The sequence below is a fragment of the Gambusia affinis genome, linkage group LG16 (assembly GCF_019740435.1).
Source record: "Gambusia affinis linkage group LG16, SWU_Gaff_1.0, whole genome shotgun sequence".
NCBI lineage: Eukaryota > Metazoa > Chordata > Actinopteri > Cyprinodontiformes > Poeciliidae > Gambusia > Gambusia affinis.
Genome location: NC_057883.1, coordinates 9,701,317 through 9,720,945, shown reverse-complemented (window position 1 = coordinate 9,720,945; position 19,629 = coordinate 9,701,317). Strand labels below are relative to the sequence as shown.

Here is a 19,629-nt window from a genome sequence, read left to right as displayed (position 1 = left end):
TGTCATTTCTCTCCAGGAGGAAGCCACTGTTTCTTTCCCCAAAGTCTCACTTCTCTTGTTGATTTTCACTTCTGTGTTTGACTTTACTGTTGTTTTTTTTTGTCTGTTTTATTTTCACGTTTATCCCTTTGTGGTCAATTTATTGAGTATATAAATATGCATCTGTGACTTCAACACATTGTGTCTAGTCCCTCTGAGTCACAGTAGAAAACGATGCACACACATATACACACAAAAAAAGCCAAGGAAGACATATAAACATTTATTTTCTCCTCAAAATAATAATAATAATAATAATAATAATAATAATAATAATAATAGGTGATGGATTTTCTCGCTCTAACAGGGCGTACCAAAAGATAACCCATCAATACAGCTGAAAAGAAATCAGAGAAATCTGAAAATAAGAGCAAGTCCATGAACAAAAGCAGAGATGCTTCATCTGCCAGAGAAAGGGAATGACATTGTGCTGCATCATGGAAACAACAAAAGCGTGTTTGAAACAGCAAATTGATGAGGCAAAGCTCTGCGTCGACAATGTGATGCAACAGGAGGCCAGCGCCTTAAAAAAAAAAAAACAAAAAAAAAAAACACATTCATTCACATGGAAATTTTTCACTCTTGTATTTTGTTGAGGTTTTGTGCAGCAGACGAACGCAAGTGTTTTACAATGCTTATATGCGTTCGTTCCCCTTTACTCTGCCACCCTGAAGTAAAATCCTCTGAACTCAGGAAGTGTGGAAGAAACCCAACAGTGAAACATGGTGGTGGCAGCATCATGCTGGGGTGTTGCCTGCTCAGAGTCGATCAGGAAATGAACGGCGCTGAGCAGGAGGCGACCCCGGAAGAAAAACGTTTTAGAGGCTGCAAAACACTTGAAACCGGAGAAGAAGTTTCACCTTCCACCTGGATAAAGGCCCTAAATGAACGGAATGGATCAAAGAACAATCATGTGTTAGAATGGCCCAGTCAAAGTCTGAACCTAAATCCAAATGAGAATCTTTGGGGGTGTTGATGCTGGCTGATGTAATCAACCTAATTTGACAGAACTGAACTTATTTTGCAATAAAAATAAAATAAAATTTTTAAAAAATGGGCAGAAAAACCCTGAAAAAGTTTGGAAGAATAAAACTGGTAGATGTTTTCAATTAAAGAAAAATGGGAGTGGCTGGAGTTGGATATGAAAAATGCATGTGACATTTCTCACATTTTTAATTGTAAAACCTTAGTGTTTTTTTCCCCTCTTTTTTCAAAACTTGACTCTGCTCTGTGTTGGTCTACGGCATGAAACCCCAAAACGGACAGGAAAGTTGTAACAAAATGTGAAGATGTTATCGGACTATGAATACCTGTGCAAATCACTCGTTTCTGACAAAATACCGTTTCTTAAATAGAAGTCTTGGCAGTAGTATATTTGTTTATCTGAGCACAACTTTTATCATAATGTTTTAGGAATGTAAAAGTCCATCTCTAAATAGACATTTCTTGTTCCTACTTACAGTACCGCATTTTTCTGACAGGAACAACAACAACAACAACAAAAAAAAAAAACAGGAATACAAGGAGAACATTAAATAGAAGAGTAGGAAATAAAGCAACAATGATATTCACCAGAAGTTTCACAAAAATATATATCGATTCAGGCGTATACTGTGAAATAACACTCCATCTCGTTACTGTACCGTGGCAGACAGGATGGCGTTTTTAAATCACTAGAATATAGAACACAATCTTACTTTATGGTGGATTTTTTTTTTCTCGTTTTCACTTAAAAATAAAAAATAAAAAGTTCGCAAACAAGAAAAGACTCACAGCACCACCAACTTTTACACCATGAAACAAACCTTTTTCCATCTTAAAAGTCTGGCTTCCTTCCATTTACCAGAATAGAGATCACAACTAAAACACATGTGAGACTTTCTTTGTTGACTGAAACTAACTGAAAAAAACTAAAAAAATAATAAAAACCAAAACTGCAAGATGCACAAAATTGCATAAAAACTCCCCTTTCCGTTCCCTGTTTCACCTCTGGACAAAACTCCGCGGTGAGTTTCTATTACTGGCAAACGATAACGCCGAGTAGAAAAGTGTTAGCCCTGGTGTCCAGGAGGCTGGAAGGCTGAGGGAGGGCGGGGTTCACACTTTGAGTGTCTGAGTTCACATCCGGAAAGAGAAAGAGAAACAGAAACTGAACCCATGTGGAGGAAAGCAACACGTGAACACAGATCGATCATGTGCCTCCATTGCTAATCAGATTTTAACTCTCGGTTCCCATGTGACTTCCTGCTGATACGAGAGGTTAAAAAAAAAATAAATAAATAAAAATCCATCAGTCACTTCAGCTTGAACTGAGAGTCAGGAATTTCCTTGACTACTCATGCTTTCAGTTTGAGAGAAGAAGAGTGACACATCAGGTCTAACGACGATCTTAAGCGACCTTATTTACACAAATTTGGTGCAATGTCATTTAGAAACCACAGACATGGCTCCCGTACAGAAGGTTTCTGATGATGATGTGCACAAACGCCTCTAGCGGCAGGGGAAGCCCATGTTCTTCAGCTCTATGCAGAGATTACTGGTCATGTAGCATATTTTCTAAAAAGTGACTTTAATCTAGACTGACAGAGGTTTGGCAAGTCATGTAGTTTTATTTGAAAGGGGGTTATTCTGTAAAATTGGCTTCTTTTTTTGAGCTTTGCATCATGTTATAATGTTATTACCTCATCAAAAATATACCTGGAGTGTTGCTTTGATTGTTTCATGCATGTTTGAGAAATCCTTTAATCTGCAGTGGCAGTCATTCGGAGGAGCCGGAGCGCCACCTTTTCCACACCGCTCCACCTGGAGGCCGCAGTCTCCAAAACTCTGCCTCCCCTGCGACTCCTCCACTCAGCTCCCTCAGACTAGCAGCAGCACACTAACATAGATAAACCTTCAAACAAATGCTGTATATGTTGGTTGAATTTTTACTGTATATTGCAGATTACAAATCCTTGGATTTGGAAACTTGTTTATCCTTACTGGTGGAGCGGTGTTGCCTCTGATGCAGTCACCGGTGATTTAGCCCCATAGCTGTGGAAGAACAGTCTGCCTTTTACAGGAGAGGAAAAGAAATCCTTACTGCAGCGTTTGAGAGCTGCTGCATGATTTTGTTGCCCACACAGGAGCTCTGTCAGTGGGCTGAGTCTGTGGGTGACTGAATGTGCAATAATCTAGGTGTAAATGTGCCCTGTTTTAATAAATGAACTTTTTTTTGTTGTTGTTCTAAATGGCTTGTGCAAGTAAAGTAAAGAGTGTAGGTGTAAATGAGTGTGAAGAAGAGTCCAGTGAGGAGAGAGTCAGACGTCGGTGCTGTAGGGGCGCGGCGGGGGAGGGAAGGCGTCCGCTGGGTTGTAGTAGCTCAGAGGGGACAAAGTCGGTGGGTTGACGGGCAAAGGAAGAGACGCTGACGGGTTTTCGTAGTAGAAGCCCAGCCGCTCCCCTCCGTTACGCATGTCGTCTGTGAGTCCAGTGAGGACGGGGTACTGCGAACACGAGGGGCAGGGGCTGTGGTGCGAACCCGAGTCCAGCTGGTCCAGGGAGACGGGCGTGATGTCGGTCCCGTCCATGGCCAGGGCGTTGCAGGCGTTGCAGGGGAAGTGAGACAGAGGATCTGCTCCCGCCACCGAGCCCACGTCCGCCTCGGACTCGTTCTTCTTACAGCAGTAATACTGGTGCAGGTCCACAGCGAGAGAGAGAGAGAGTGAGAGAGAGAGACATACAGAGAGAGAGAGACATACAGAGAGAGAGAGAGAGAGACAGAGAGAGTCAGAGACTTTCTGAGGATGTTTTACGCAGCGAGACTCGGCTGTGTTGAAGAGAAAGTGGCACAGTAGGAAATGAGCTCATTCGTGTTCATCTTGGAGAAGATAAGCTTGTGTGTTGAAGAAAACATGAACGTAATCATTTAAGATTTTTAGCAACAAGATTCAGAAATAACCCCACTTTGTCCTCTTTTCCTCTTTTAGTGTTTAATGTACAACACGACGCACAAACACATTGAAAGGCTCGTTTAAAAAATGTTTCTGTGATGGGTTCACTGTTGATACATCTGGTTAGGATACCTAAAAAGTAAAAAAAAAAAAATAATGATAATATTTTACTATAGTAACAGTCTCACACTGAACAATAGTGAACATTCCACCTTGTACATTTATTCACTAAGAAAATAATACTATAAGAAATAAAACTAACAAACTCACCTCTAGCAATCCTTTTATAATCATAACATTAATATTTAGTTCATACATATATTTATTTTTCTTTTATGGGGGCGTCTAATTTGTACATTAGTGTTGCAACTTTGCACATAATGCAGAATAATAAGGCAGATAATAATCTATAAAGTTTATTCTTACGGAACAAGAAAACCAAGCAAGTAAACCATTGTATGTTACTTAAAATATATCGGGACCATCATAGTAATTGATTTTTTATAAACAATCGATTATTGATTTCAGATCAAAATCGATATAAACTGATTCATTTTCACCTTGCCACAAAACCCGGCATCTTACATGGAGATTGAAAAGGAAAACAAAGAGTTGCTGCTGGAGGATTAGACTCTTCTTGTAAAGAGGCAAGTTTGTGGGAAAACACGCCGTCTTTGGTCAATAACCTCAGCCGGGTTGTTTCGAGACAAACGGGATTTTGTTAGCGGCGGCTAGAAAAGCTGCTTCGCTCCACAAACACGTTGGAGCCTCTGAGAGACCGGCAGTGATATTTACGAGGAGCATAAAACTGTCAGTAAAGCTCCCGTTCCCACAAGAGTGAAGCATTAAACATGCCAAACAACACGAGGGCCGGTAGCTGTTTAACTATTAACAGCACCATTAAGGCTTCCTGCAGGTATAAATTTATGAATCGCGGGCATGACGAACGCATGAAACTACCAAAACGGCAAACAATACGGAATAATAGATGTTGCCCCTCAGCAGAGCATCTGGTAGGATCCTTGTTTGGGAGCAACCAGGTTATTATAGGTTGTTCAAAATGCCAGAAAATTGAAAATGTGTCTTTGTTGAGTCTTAGCCAAAAATGTAATACAGGCATTTAAATCAAAAGTTGTCCTTTATCTTAAATTTTCAATGTTACGTTGCTGCAACAAAGCAAGGTTTTATTTTAAGAGTTTTAACATAACTATCCAAATTTATCTATATTTTGCTCATGGTGACTTTTAACTTTTTGTTTTTGAAACAGGCAGAAATAATATTTCATGTCATTTGCAGTTTTTTTTTTTGTTTTTTTTATTAGTGCCAACCTTTTACAGGTCCAAAAAACTCCCCAAGAAGTTTTATTTTATAAATAAAACAACAACTTAAGAATAGCCCTTTAATTTCAAATATCTCTTTTGCTTTTAAAGAGTGAGAGAGACAGACTTGTGTGCAACTCTGCGATACCTGGAGTCTACAGTAACAGAGAACTGCTACGATGCACAGCAGAATCACCCCAGCAAGAATTCCTCCGGTTATCACGACAGTTCCCGCTGACATTCGACCAGCTCTCCATCCAACCCTTCGAAGAGACACAGAGAGAAACGGAGCTCGTCAGAGGACAAAGGAGAAAAAAGCAGCAGCCAGAAAACGTTGCTGCAGCAGAGTATCTGTGCTACATACAGGAAAGCAAGGCTTTCTGAATTCCCAGTAAATGATGGAGCATGCATGCTGTAAACATCAGGTTATGTAACTGAAAAGAGGTGATTTTTTTTTTCTCTTTTTCCTCGCTTTATGAGTTTATATGAGCGATGAGGTCTGAGTGAACCCCCCAGCTAATCTGCGGAGAAGTGCTGATATTGCACGAGGATCGTTTCTATAGTCTGCTGGCTGAGACGAACAGAACTCTGACAAAATGTTTACTGCGTCTTAACACACTCTGAGGTCATAGCTGTGAAATGCTGCTGTCTAAATGAACTGAGCTGAAGTAAAAACAAACCGCTCACTGGAGTTTGAGCTGGTGACTAGAAGCTAAAACTCTCACTATCGAGTGAGAAAATGTTTTCTTTTCTTCAGATGAATCCTATTTTGATGTCAGAATTATATAGTTTTCCAAACTTGCAAGTTGTTTTTAATCATGTTGTACATTTATTGTTGGATATTTCGATGGGAATTAATCTGATCTAAACATAGATAGATGATTTTAGATGTGCTGTAAAATCTACAGATGCTGTATTGTTTTTTTTGTGCAAAGACAGCACTAATGTCTTGGTAATAAAATATATACTGTAGGTCAATAGAAGCACACACACACATCTGCGGTAAGCTCTTCAGATTTTTGCTGTCGTATGTCTTCACAAATGAAATTTCTTCCTGCTTAGCTGCCTGAAAAAGTACCATAAAAAGTCTGAAACAAGTGTTGCAGATTTCTGTGATCTCGCCTGCAGATCCTCCCTGGAAATGTTCAGAGCTGCAGTTAAAACCAGCTCAGCTCTCTACAGCTCGCTTCCCCCACGGCTGTCACCCCAGCTATGCAATCAGCGCTAATGGTAACTCTTGTGACGTGAACTTTTCCATTCTGGTTGTGCTTAGTGGTGTTGGAAAAATTTGAGGTTTTTCTGTAGGTCAGGGGCAACCGAGCTCCTCGAAGTGACGCAAACAAACGTCTCTTCAGCTTTGAATAATAATAAAAATAATATGAAACAGGAAACAAAAACTAAACAACAAGTCCTACAAAAAACAAAAAACAAAAAAAACATCAGGTGTCTTTGGAAGGTGCTTCATTTTCATGAGAGGCTGGTTTTCGTGGCTACTGAAGTTTGAAACTTTACAGTGTTATTGTTTTTCATTATGGACTGAAACCTTATTAACATGATCTGCAAAGTGAGGAGGTATTGAAAGCAGATGAGCTAAAGTTGGCATGTTTTATGATTTAGCGCACCGTGTTCTGGTCGGATCATTATTTGGGTTGGACAGCTGTTTAGATTTTCTTTTGAAACATAATCATGAAACATTAACAGACAATCTGATGTGTACTCTGATGTCTAATGTAATGTTGTTGACTGTGTGTCCTACGGCTTTGTATGTTTGTGTTTTTAAGATGTGAAGCACTTCAAAATGCTTTGTAGCTGAAAGGTGTTATACAAATGAAACTTGACTGATTGATTAATTGACTGATTGAAAGAAGTGTATTACAAATGGGAATATTTTTCAAGAGCAGTATTTGTGTTTGTCAGGTTATTATTGTGTTGCCATGAAGAAACAGTCATAATTATCTAAAAAGAAATTAGAAATAGTTCTCCTCGTCATTTTTATTGTTATCACAAAATATTGTGACTCAACTAAAATCACATCGCCTACCTCTATCTCAAATTACAACGGACATGGAGTTGCTTTGTAGATGAAATATATTTTTTCACTGAGCGAAGGCTGTAATGTTTTACAGGTAAATACATAAAATATTACTACTGTCAGCTCCTCACACTTTTTTCCCCACTCATTTTATTAACAGTTTCTCTCAAATGCCTGCAAACCTGCAGCACGCCGCCGCCGCCGCTCTGCATTCATCAGTTTTGGCTCATCCCCCATAAAACTATGTTTGCAGGAGCGGTTAAAAAAATTATAGAGTTTATCGTCAGCATTTAAGCTACACACCCTCTGAGTTCATAATAAGGAAAAGTACTTCATTACGCTTAAGGTCGTAAAAATAACATCACTCAAGCAAGACACTGCAAAACCCACTGCAGGCCTGAACACAACTAAAAAAAAAAAAAACTTAAAAAAGATTAAATATGGCCTTAAGTTACGTGCTTGTAATGAAATTCAAAAGTAGAGAGATGCCCTGCGGCTAATTACCTTCGCCTAGGAATATTTAAAAGCTTCAATTACAATATGTGCTTAGTCTTAATGGAATAGCTTTTGCTGAGATTAACATGCTGAATGCATCAGCACCAGCTGCGCTCGTGACCCACAGAACACGTTATATATGCATGTTGAAGTGCAGGTCCAGCACACGAACTCTGACAAGGCCAAACTATTGAATTCAACAGAGACTGATTCTGAAATTTCTGTTCCTGAAAAAGACTAAATTTGGCGCCATTTAAAACTGAACTTTCTTTTTTTTTTTTTTATGGTTTTGAGAAAAGCAGGTTGCAATAAATCAAAAGGTGAAATCTCTTAATGCCAATAAACAGTTCAAGCGAACCAAACCTCGTGTTGCATTTCAGCAAAAACATCATATGTATGATGAGTCATGGAAACAGTCGACACAAATACAATAAAATAGATTAAAAGTGTCTGTTAAGTAGGTATTATTCAACCCACAATTTTTTACTATATAATGTTGTTTTTATTGGTGGGATGTAATATTTTCATTTTAAATGTCATGTTTTCATCACCTGGAAGCAGCGATGGCACAGTTACTTTGAAAAAGTAACTTTAATCGGATTACTGATTACTCCTTGAAAAAGCAACTTAGTTAGATTATTGATTACTTGATTTGGAAAGTAACTAAGTTACATTAAAAGTAACTTTTTTAGTTACTTTCAGCAGCCGCAAACAACTTATTTCCAAGCCCAAAAGCCGACTTCAGACAAAAACTGAAGTAACGAGTTACTATGTTACTGACATCCCTGCCTATTAGTGGAAAATTATCAGAAGCAACAGAAATAAAGGCTTTCATACGTCTGTGTAATTAATCAATATCGTGTTTATTTTAGTGATAAAGTTCCTGAAGTAAATGACATTTTGGTAATATTCTCCTTTTTTTTCTGAATGGTTCTGTACAGTTCCACAGCTCCAAGCAGTACTTTTTTATTTAGATGTACTTCCAAGAAAATGTTACTATTGACGAAGCATTTATCCATGCGGTCTGGTGAATTGCGTTGCAATGTTACGGCTTCAGAACCCCCCTTCCCCACCAAACAAAAAACAAAAAACAAAAAAAAACACGTTGCCATTGTTGGCATTACTTTGCCTTCCATCCCAAATGAGAAACCTTGAAGTTGTTTACCACCAACATAGATTATATTTCTAGGACAGATATTTGCAATCAACTACAGTTTTTATCTTTTATCCATGCATCTTTTGAGTGCAGTCCACTCATCCTAAGCTTTCCTCTGCTTCCCTGAGATGGCTTTCTATTTGTACGAACAAATAGAGCCAGATTGGCTTGAATTAAAAATAACCTCTAAAAGTTGTGCAGAGAGTTCCCATCATGAAATTTTCTGAAGAGAAAACGCCAGGCTCATAAATGAGACAAATTTAGTCACAACCATCTTAAAATAGCCGCGCTTGAATTCTGAACACTTGTGTTTTTTTCCCTCCCCGTAATCCAGGCAAGTCTTGAACAAAAAGCTCTGATTGGCAGAAATATATGAGAAAAAAAGAGTTTGGAAAAAAAAAAGAAGCAAAATCAAGTCATCCAAACTGTAATCACATCCAACAGAGAAAGCAAGCACACTCAGAAGATTATCTAACAGTTTGTTTATCTAATTTTTATCGGGTTCCAAGATTATAGGGAAAAGTTTCCCGTGTGCAAGAAAGGCACAGTGCAAAAGTAATCACAGCGCTTTAACTTCTACACATTCCATCATATTACAGCCACAAACCTCAGCATGAACATTTTTCCCTAAACCACCTGGAGCAAACTTCAAATGTCCCTTCACTAATGTTCTCTAACAAAACTGTGTACACACTTTCCAGATTTTTATTTGCAAAGAACATTTTATTTCTCTATATATTTTTCCTTCAATTCCCAATTTGGCAGCACTTTGTGTTGGTCTAACCCTCAAAATCCCAATAAAACGCGTAGAAGTTGATAGCTGTGATGTGAAATAATTTTAAAAACGCTCATAGGGAATCTAGACTTTGGCAAGTGGCTGCTGTGAATCCCTCCATTTTACTAGAAATGAGAACCATCAAATACCCATAAACCATCTCAGCTCAGAAAACCTACACAAAAGCACTTGCAGAGGACAACCCGTTAAATCAGCATCTAAAACAAATTATTTCGACACTAATTTGGAGTGATTTATGTGGCTCACCTCACGCAGAATGATTAATTTTAAACACTCCCATTATAGTAATTACAACACCAGGCAATTTTGTTTGTCTACTGTTCAACTTGATTAACTAAAACAGGCAGAGATTTCTCAGCCGAGGAGCAACATTTAATTATATTTTGATTATATAAAATCTCCCTCTCTGAGTGCTACTTATGCTGTTTTCATGCCCTAAGTAATCTCCACAAAGCATTAATTTGCAGTGAAATTTAATTATTTGTTGATGTGCTAAGAATTAAACCTTCAGATACTTGATTGAGAAACTGTATTAGCATTTTATTTTATTTTTTTTTTAGTGTTTGGGTGACTTAATGAGCTGATTGGCTCTAAGAGACACGTCTTCCTCAGCTTGAGAGTCAGATAAAAAGGTGTTATAATAATGTTTGTCTTCCCTTTGAGCAGTCAAAACAATGAGATGCATCTATTTAAACACTCAAGGTTTATGATTTTATTGGCATCTTAATAGATGCGAGTATCATCTAAAAGGTAATTCATCCAAGCGAATCAATTCAAAAAAATGAAAAAGTGTAAAGCGCATCTCTTAGTCAGAGTGATATATTTATATTTATTTATATATTATTATTCTGATTACAGTTTGCTTTGTAGCTGTGGAGCAACACACCACACACGAACCGATTCCACTCACGAACATCCCGGTTCCAGAAGAAAATCCAGTAAAATCCCCAACATGCCAAACGTGAATTTAGAATAATTAAACACGGATGACGATGTAGAAGCAGCAGTGATAGTTTGTGGACTTATTTTAAGCTATAAAAAAGAAAAGGTGTTTGATAAAAGACGGCGGGAGCAGCCGCTCTATTTGCTGCACGATGACTTGGAGGTGAGTTATGTTTCTTTGTAGTTAACATTTTTAACTGATTAAACATAAGCACATAAAATAAACATATATAGAAATGACCTTTGCATATAGTAACTGGAAAATTACTGAAGAAATTTAACCGGGGGCTGCCAAAGTGTGCCAGTCGGTTTGGACCCAGTGTTCTGATGCTAAAAATTAGCATCAATGCTAAGCTTAGCTAATAAATTACAAAGTAGCATGCGGAGAATCACAAGAATGTTAACTAACATGGACCTGCAACATTCAGTATGTTAAAATTAATGCATAACCTAAAACTAGTCAAAATGCTAATGTTAGCATGAATTCTGTGAGTAGCATGTGGGTATCACTAGCATGTTGTCTTACATTCACTTCCTCCACTGAATATATTAAGCATAGCTAATGTGTAAGAAATATCTAAAATGCTTATGTTAGGAAAAAGGCTCATAGTGGGAGGAAGTGAAATGCTAATATTTGTGCAAATGCTAATGCATTGCTTTGTTGCGCACTAACCTGAGAGGTAAAGATAATACAGGCTAATATTATTGTAGCACCTATGGCGGTGCACTAACCTGAGGGGGATCTTGAGGCTTTTATTTTGAAATTTTCTGTAAATTTCATTTCAAAGGGCCAAACTAATCCCATGTGTAACAGTGATTGTGTTAAATCGGTTTAATAATGCTCAAAAGAGCAATTATCAGATGTAAAAATTGCCAGGGCTTTTATTTTGAAATTTTCAGTAAGCTTCATTTCAAAGGTCCAACGTGACAGACTTGTGCATTGCTGCAGGCCCCAATAAACATTTCCACATATAAACTGCACCGGACTCTTAGTTGCCATGTCAACTGTTTGGGATTCCCCTCCGCTCTTACGTCACCACGCTTTCTGATTGGCTACCTGTCACATTCAACTGGCTGCGTTCTCGCTCCCAGTCAGGGAAAAAAAACCCCACAGGCTGCGATAATTGGGCCAAGACAATGTTGAATATGCGCGACTTTAGATCGGGCATATTCAACACTCCACCACGTAACACCCCGCACATTGCATGACCTTGGAAGATTGTCGTAAAGGGAAAATTGGAGCAAAAAAAGGCTTTAGCGGGAGCACCAACATGCAGAAGTGTTATTCATGGCGCAGCAAAATTGCCAAGTCTTGATCGGTCCGCGGTAACACAAAGTTTGGGGACCACTGCTCTAGCCAACACCATTCACAGTCGATCTGTTTCCAAAGAGAACGACTGTAAATGTAATTTTCAAATACTTGAATATTTCTATATTCATAAAAATCCTAAAATAATACTAATAATTTGGGCATATGAGTTTTATAGAGGGTGGAGCACCTGCAAAGCACACGTTCATAAAATAAATAGTAATAATATCCAAAGTATAGAAAAATCTTTGGACCCCCCCCTTCCCTCCTCTTAGGTACTGACCCTTTAAACTCTTTCCCTTTTACTATTAAAAATATGTAAAACCTGTGCAAATCCAAAAATCAATTTTCAAATTATGGTTGGTTAATTAAGGGAAAGAAGCTAACCAAACCAACTTGGCCCTGTGTGAACAAAGTAACCGTGATTAACTTTTGATTCATTCATTACTACCACATCTGTAAAAGACAAGAAATCACTTCAACAGAGCCTGTCAGAAAATATGAAGGATGAAATATCTCAAACAACAATGCAACAAATTTCAATACAAAGACATTCAAAAACAGACGAGAAAGATGACTATCTGTCTAGAAAAATGGATGCAATGTCGTTTCTAGGCTTTTGCACTCCAGCAAACCAGAGTAAGAACTATTATCTGTACATGGAGAAACGTAGAACTATTATTAACTTTCATAGTAGCAACAAAAAAGTAACAAAATGACTCCAGGAGGGAAGAAATAGAAAGGCACAAAAAAACAGAAACACACTTCAGCCCTCTACTCCCTCTGTAAAGTATTGTTCAAGAATAAGAGGCTGGAAAAATGGTTTGCATGGGGGGATTTCAAGGTCACTGCTGGCCAAAAAGGACACAAAGTCCCACCTCACATTTGGCAGAAACGTCTTGATTTTCTCCAAGAGTTTTCCAAAAATACTAAAAATCTGGTGGGGAAAAAAGTGGAACTTTTTCCATACAGGACCAAATTAATTTTGAAAGCTTTTTTTCCCCTCTATCAACTCGAGCTTGGTTGCTGAGCTGAAACATAAAAGCATAAGAAGAGAAATATACAATGGAGTGGAATACTTTTTCACTTATGTATTTAATAATCTTTTTTTCACAAAAACAACTACATGAATTGTCTGTGTTAAGAACTGAATGCATTGGATCTATTGCCCTTTGAAGTCTAATTAAGTTCTTAATCATTTATAAAAACTAATTACTAAATTGAATAAATAACTAGTGCTCTCCGAAATAATTAAAGGAGCCTTGGGTATGTCTGGCTCTCTGGGTTAGTGTTACAGCAGATGAATTGAATCCACTCGCTGTGTAATTTGGGGATAATTACTATTTGAAACTACAATGAAATAAACCTCTTTCTGTGTCATCACTGCAGCTAACGCAAAGGGTTACGCATTTGTTTCTGCAATCATTTTTAATGCGATTGTCCTCTTCCTGCTAGGGAATCCGTTGCTTTTATTGTTCCAGTCCTTTCTCTCTCTCTCTCTCCGCGCCACCACACGAGTAAATGTATTGAATTAAAACGACCCCTTTTTTTTGGCTCTTTTTGCTCTTTTACTCCAAAAACGCACACGTCGCGTTGCGTTGTGAGGCGATCAAACCTTTGTTCAGGTTGCCACGACAGCCTCTTGTTTTCAGCTGCCATATACCCACACGAACGCAGAGCGAGGTGGAGAGGTTTCACACTCCACTTGTGGACCTATATTTAGCGGCTTTGTCATCCCTCGACAGAGTGAAAAGCAGCAGATGAGAGGCAGCACAGAAAGGTGTCATAATTTAATTCGTTTTCTCTGTGGGAAATGAAACAATCCTTGCAGCAGTCAGCTGCATGCGCAAGACCTCACATGCAGCTCACACACACACACACACACACACACACACACAGCCACAAATGAATCAAACAGTGAGGGGGTAGAAGTAAAAAAAAAAAAAAAATATAAAAAAATATCTTCTCTGATACATTTTATGTGGGATGCTGATTTGTGTTCTGAAATTAGACGCTTCTTCTCCCAGATGATCCCTCGGTGAGCCATGGAAATTACAGAAGCTTTGAAATGAAAGTTTAATTAGGAAACTCGGAGACGCATGGGAATATTCTGACATTCAGGTACAAAATTTGTTCAAACTCCTGCTGAGAGAAAGGTCGGAAGAGATACCGCATTAGCTTATTAAATATGGAAAGTGTCATCTCTATTAGCCTCGCAAAAGTACAGAAATCAGCGATCCACTACGTCTTAAATAATATGACAGAAAATTAAGAAGGATCTGGTTCTGTGTCTCGGATAAAAGACAGGATGAAAAAACGAAAATAGAGAAGATACTGGCTGAAGTTGGGAAGAGAATGTCATTATTTGCAATGAAATACCAACATGGGCTGGAAAATTACTCCAAAACAAACATTTAATCAAATTACAGGTTGATAAAGTGCTCAGGGACCATCAAAACGTGGGAGAACGGCAGAGGAAGTGTGATAATGTGGGGCTATTTTTGCTACAGGAGGAACCGGAGTGCTTCACAAAATAGATGCTGAATCAAACCCTGCATTTTTGCCACCAAAAATAAAGATTTTTACAGACCACAAACTGTGTTTTAAGGCATCTGTAGTAAGTTTGACTACATAAGCTTAAGTAAAGCTTTGTACTTAAGTACAAGCAATCCTTGTTTTACGTTACAATGCCTAATTATGCAATAATTATATTCCTGCCTTCATCCGCAGACATGAACAGATGTGGTGAAATATAATCCAGCACTAAGAACAGGAGGTGATCCAGCAGGAAATAGAGATGGATTGAAATAATTGTGGACTTATTCAGCAAACTGTGCAAAGTATTAGTAATTTAGTCAACAATCAAAATCATCGTTGGTAGCAGCTCTGGGTTAGTTTTTTCCTGTTGACCTATTTTATTGCTACTTTTATTTCATATATGAACACTCTTGAATCATTTTGTAAAACCATGCAGGACTTGGAGGTAATTTAAAGAAGTTTTATTCATTTTATCACGAGTCTGACCATGAACATCTATGACTATTACTCAAAAGCACATCTGGTTGCATCAGTTCACTAAACTTGACCACATACAGCAAGCAATTTTGACAAAAACAGTGGCATAGCCCCCATATTTGTTGCTAAAAGCCGACAATTTTTATTAAACAAATAACTGAAAAAAATTGACCCCCAAACAATCAGAACAAAAAAAAAAAACAAACAAAAAAAACAAACAAATAACCTGGAACCGTCAAAGACTTACAACGCATTCAAAATGGGCTTTCAACAAAAGCCCATTTTGCTCATTTCATTGAAATATTACAAGCTTAGTTTGTAGTTGAGCATGCAAAAATGAAATATATGTATGTATTTTACTTTTTCAAAAGAAAAAACAAATAAAGGTTTTGGCGGGTGCACGAAGCATGTTGTTGCAGACAGCTCTCCTAAACTACAAAGCAGAGTCCTGATAGCAATTGGAGAAGGCAATAAGTAATCTCAAAAACAAGAATAATAAGTCAGCCAAGCGGGCGTTTTCTATACGCCACTTTTCAGTCTGCGACAGTTTTTCTGTCACGGATGAGTTGCTGTTCATGTTAGCAGCTGGAAAGAAGATTATTTTTTCAAGATGCAGGTGAGCTACAGCTCAGAAAAGACATATGGGAATATACGATCTGCGGTGCAGCTGAAATGTGAACGAAGGAGCCAACCTATGTCAGAGTAAAAATGTGCAAAGAGTCGAAAGGCGATGACTTACACAGCAAGAAGCCAATCCATTTGCATTATGAAGTAATTATGTAGGTGATACTAGATGTGAAAGTGTTTGTGGTGACTCTCTTGGTGGCCTTGGAGGAAAGAAGTGATCTGATGCCAAGCAGCTTTAAACTTCATTCTCTGTCAAGCAGTTCTCTTAAATAGATGCTTAGTGAATGGAGAAATGAGGAACTGTCCTTCCCCCACATGTTGCTGCACGTTGACAGTCAGCTGGATGAACAAATGCTACTGGATTTACACATATAAGAAACATTTTGCCACTTGGAAACATCAAAGACATTGGAGGACACTAAAAAAACAAGCACAGGATGGAAAAAGGTGCAGAATCCAACACAATAACCACCTGAATAATACAACTAATTTCAAGTCTACGCAGCTGGTTTGGGTGCTGGTCATTTCAGCTCTTTCCCATTTTCTAAAGCTTTGCTAGTTTTTTTCTCTTAATTCTTTGAATACAAAAAGAAGAAAGGAACATTCAAAATAAATATGCTTAAAATTTGTATGTTTTGTATTTGAATTAATCCCCATAATTCTTCAGAAACCCAACCAGGAAAAACAAATAACTGTCTGCAAAGTTCCTTTACGTTTTCCCTTTAAACATTCCGGACTTTTCCAAAGATTTCCAATTATCTCAATTCTTCTCGCTTTTCAGTTTTTAAAAAAAAGAACAAAAAACTTTAAGGGGCTTTAAGGAAGGAAGGATGCAAGGAAATAAACGAGAAAGAGAACACAGAAAGAGGAAAGAAAGAGAAGAACAGAGGAGAGAATGACACGTGACAGGAAGAAAGGCAGGAAATAAGAAAGAGAATAAGGAATGAAACAAGGGAATAAAGAAGAGAGGGCAAAATAAGGATAGGATAGAATGAAGAACTCAACATTTGGACAATGTAATAGAGAATAAAGTCTGAAAAAAAAATTATTTTTTTTTGCATCTTTTGTTTTCCAAACTTTGCCAGACATTTATAGACTTAAGAGGAACCCTGTAGGTATAAAATGATTTGTTTATATGCATGAAATGGAGGAGAAAATTGTCAAGACACATGTGAGTAAGTGGCAGAAACGATGGACTAAATGTTTCCGTTCTGTTTTTAAGAAGGGCAAAACACTTTTGTTATCCATTTTCAAAAAGAAACAAAATCCCCAAAATCGAGCTTTCTTACCTCTAAAAGTTATTGATGAAAGTTAAGTTTGTTCCTTTCAGGAAAAAAGACACGATGAGATGACTTTACAACCAGCGACAGCTGGGACACAGGAAACACACAGACGGAAAGAGAGAGCAAGAGACGACGGCAATGCCTGATATAGCCATTCTGAAATAGTAATATGAATATTTTGTTGAGGTGGCCAACTTTGCGCTGGAAATCACAGAGAATTCCTCCCTGCAAAATTTAAAGCCTGCGGCTTCAATTATTCAAGTATTGTTCCTTGAACAATATTTTTCCATCACAGGGGCAATTTAGCCTGGTGGTAAAATCTGGACTTTTTCCGCCTCATCTGCCGCTGAGAGCACTAAGCTGGGTGTGTGAGGAGAGGAACAGATCCAGCTCCACTGGGTTCGGGACAGAGACACCTGCTGCCAGAGCACGGGAGGACAAATCCTGCAGGAAAGAGAGAAAGGCGAGATGATGACCTGCCGGCTCTGGCGAGGAACCCATAACAACTGCTTGCAGTTCTAGTTTGGGTTTGCTTTTGTGCCAAGAAAAACCAAAATCAGATGTTTAGACCTCAGCTGACGTACGAGCGAAGAAGAAGAAGCCCCTTCCCTTTCAAAAACAACATGGGTTCATCTGTCCAGTTTGCACCTGCAACTTTGTGAACGCATTCGAACGAGACATCACTCATGCCACCGACAAACTCTACCTTTCGAAGTCACCATCTGGGGGATAGCATCCTCGGCTGTGCCCCGAAGACCCCTGTGGGGGGGGAAAGAAAGAGGGATGAGCTCACATTCAGCCGTTATGTCAGGAGACGCCTCCGCCCCCAGCAGCCAGAGTAGATGAGCCGGACTGAGCCAAGGTGAGGGCAGAGAGTCACAAAACTGATCTGTCTTCGTTAGGATGGGGGACTGCATCCCTTCATTTATCACTTTCGTCTCATTTATCAGGCTCTGCACTTACCCGTCCTCCTCTTACACATTTACTATGTCAGTTTATGTAATAATAATAATAATAACGATATATCTGGTGCCATTTACTCATCAAGAGGGTTTGTAACTAACTAATACATACACTACTAGTGTGTGCTTTAATTAAAGAAGAATTTTCTACTTTTATTTTCGTTTTTTATACATATAAAATATCAAAATAAACTGTAATAATTCCACTGACCTTGTAGTCTTATAATTACAGTAAAAGTCACTTTAAATGATAGTTTTGCTGAATTAATCGCATTTGAAAGTAGTTTGAACAGGTTGCCAGGTCAGTTACGCAGCCCTCATTAAGCCCATTTTAACCTAATTAGGAATTCATTCGGATCAATTGAAAGCCTTACCTTTCAGAGGGAAGAACACCCCGACAACCTGTTTGACTGACGGGTTCCGGGTCCAGAGATCTCGACCCCAGCACCGGTCAGCGCAATTAGAGATGCCCGTTATCCGTTTTCCGAACCAGAAACCTATGAAGTCATGATCTGCGGCTGGTTAGTCCCGCTTCCCGCGCGTCTTCTAGCAGCCAGATGCCGGTGAGCAGGAGCGGGAGGAGATCTCATGGCAGCTCCCCTGAGCGCGAGGAGCTGGAGACGGACGAGGCGAGGCGCCAGGAGCAGCAGCAGCCCGGCTGCGGAGCGTCACAGCTCGGCATGGCTGCGTCCTCGGTGGAGAGGGGGAGGTTTGACACCCACTGCCGCCGAGTGGTCCCGGTGGGGCGGGATTAACAGAAACACTCAGGGTAACGACTGTGTCACTTCTGAGTGATCCCAATTTAGATGAGTAAATTAAAAAAAATTACAAACTAGGATTTCATTTAATAATACATTGATCAATATATTTGCTGTTTATTGATTTTGATGACATTTGATAAAATGTAATGTTTCTCAAAGTGTAATAGTCATTGCTTGTTTCATAGATGGTTTATGACGTGTATCACTTTGAACTACATTATTGCAGAAATGGAGTTCAAAGTGCCATGGCTGTCTTGGAATATTATATTTTCAAACCAGTCTGACCCAATGTAAAACTACAGTTACCCCAATGTTTTATGCTAAATTTGAACAATATTTATTTGGATAGTGGATTTCCTTTGCCACATCCTGCACAACTTCATTCAGACCCGTATAACCTTTATGTCAACATGAAGTAGGCTAATCTTGAAAAGCAAGAAATCACACTCCAATATAAATAAACGTAGGTGAAGGTAAAAAAAACCAAACAAACAAAGTGCCTGACATCTGTCCAGATGAAAAAGGTTCTGAGGTCCTTTCTTAAACCTTTGGACTCCATTGAACCACATTGAGAGCCATGATCCGCTAATGGAAAAAACTTCTTCAGGAAGTACAGTTTGTTACGTCCTTTTAGTGAGCATTTCGAAAAACATATTTTACCCACCGTCAAACATGGTGGTAGTGTGACGGTCTGGGGATGCGTTGCTGTTTCAGGACCTGGACAACGTCACTAAATGAATAAAAACTTGAATCCGATCCAGCAAGTCCATTTGAGTGGCTCAAAAACAAGGATCTTTTGAGAAAGTCTGAATCTGGATTTGATCCAGCTGTGATGGTGAAGTAGGACCTTAAATTGCTGTTCATGGAAGAAACCTCTCCAGCTTTGCTGAAGTAAAAAATAATTATCCAGAAGGGAGTGGGTTCAATTTCTCCACAGTGATGTTTGATGGATGGCACAAAA

At 38.7% G+C, this 19,629-nt stretch overlaps 1 protein-coding gene across 1 annotated transcript; it reads right to left on the bottom strand.

Moving 5' to 3' along the window:
* Nucleotides 1-245: 245 nt before the first annotated feature.
* LOC122846490 (protein FAM163A-like) lies at nucleotides 246-18,604 on the bottom strand. The gene is made up of 4 exons (XM_044143500.1): nucleotides 18,282-18,604; nucleotides 17,652-17,704; nucleotides 5,439-5,553; nucleotides 246-3,710 (listed from the first exon to the last, which is right to left on the bottom strand). The coding sequence occupies exons 3-4, from the start codon at nucleotides 5,529-5,531 to the stop codon at nucleotides 3,339-3,341; spliced, it is 465 nt and encodes a 154-aa protein (XP_043999435.1). The 5' UTR covers nucleotides 5,532-5,553; nucleotides 17,652-17,704; nucleotides 18,282-18,604; the 3' UTR covers nucleotides 246-3,338.
* Nucleotides 18,605-19,629: the final 1,025 nt, after the last annotated feature.

Excerpts from the sequence above, each read along its gene's own strand:
- LOC122846490 (XM_044143500.1), bottom strand. The coding sequence starts at position 5,531 with ATGTCAGCGGGAACTGTCGTGATAACCGGAGGAATTCTTGCTGGGGTG. Across the intron at positions 3,711-5,438 it reads TCTGTTACTGTAGACTCCAG|TATTACTGCTGTAAGAAGAA; the intron begins GTATCGCAGAGT and ends GACCTGCACCAG.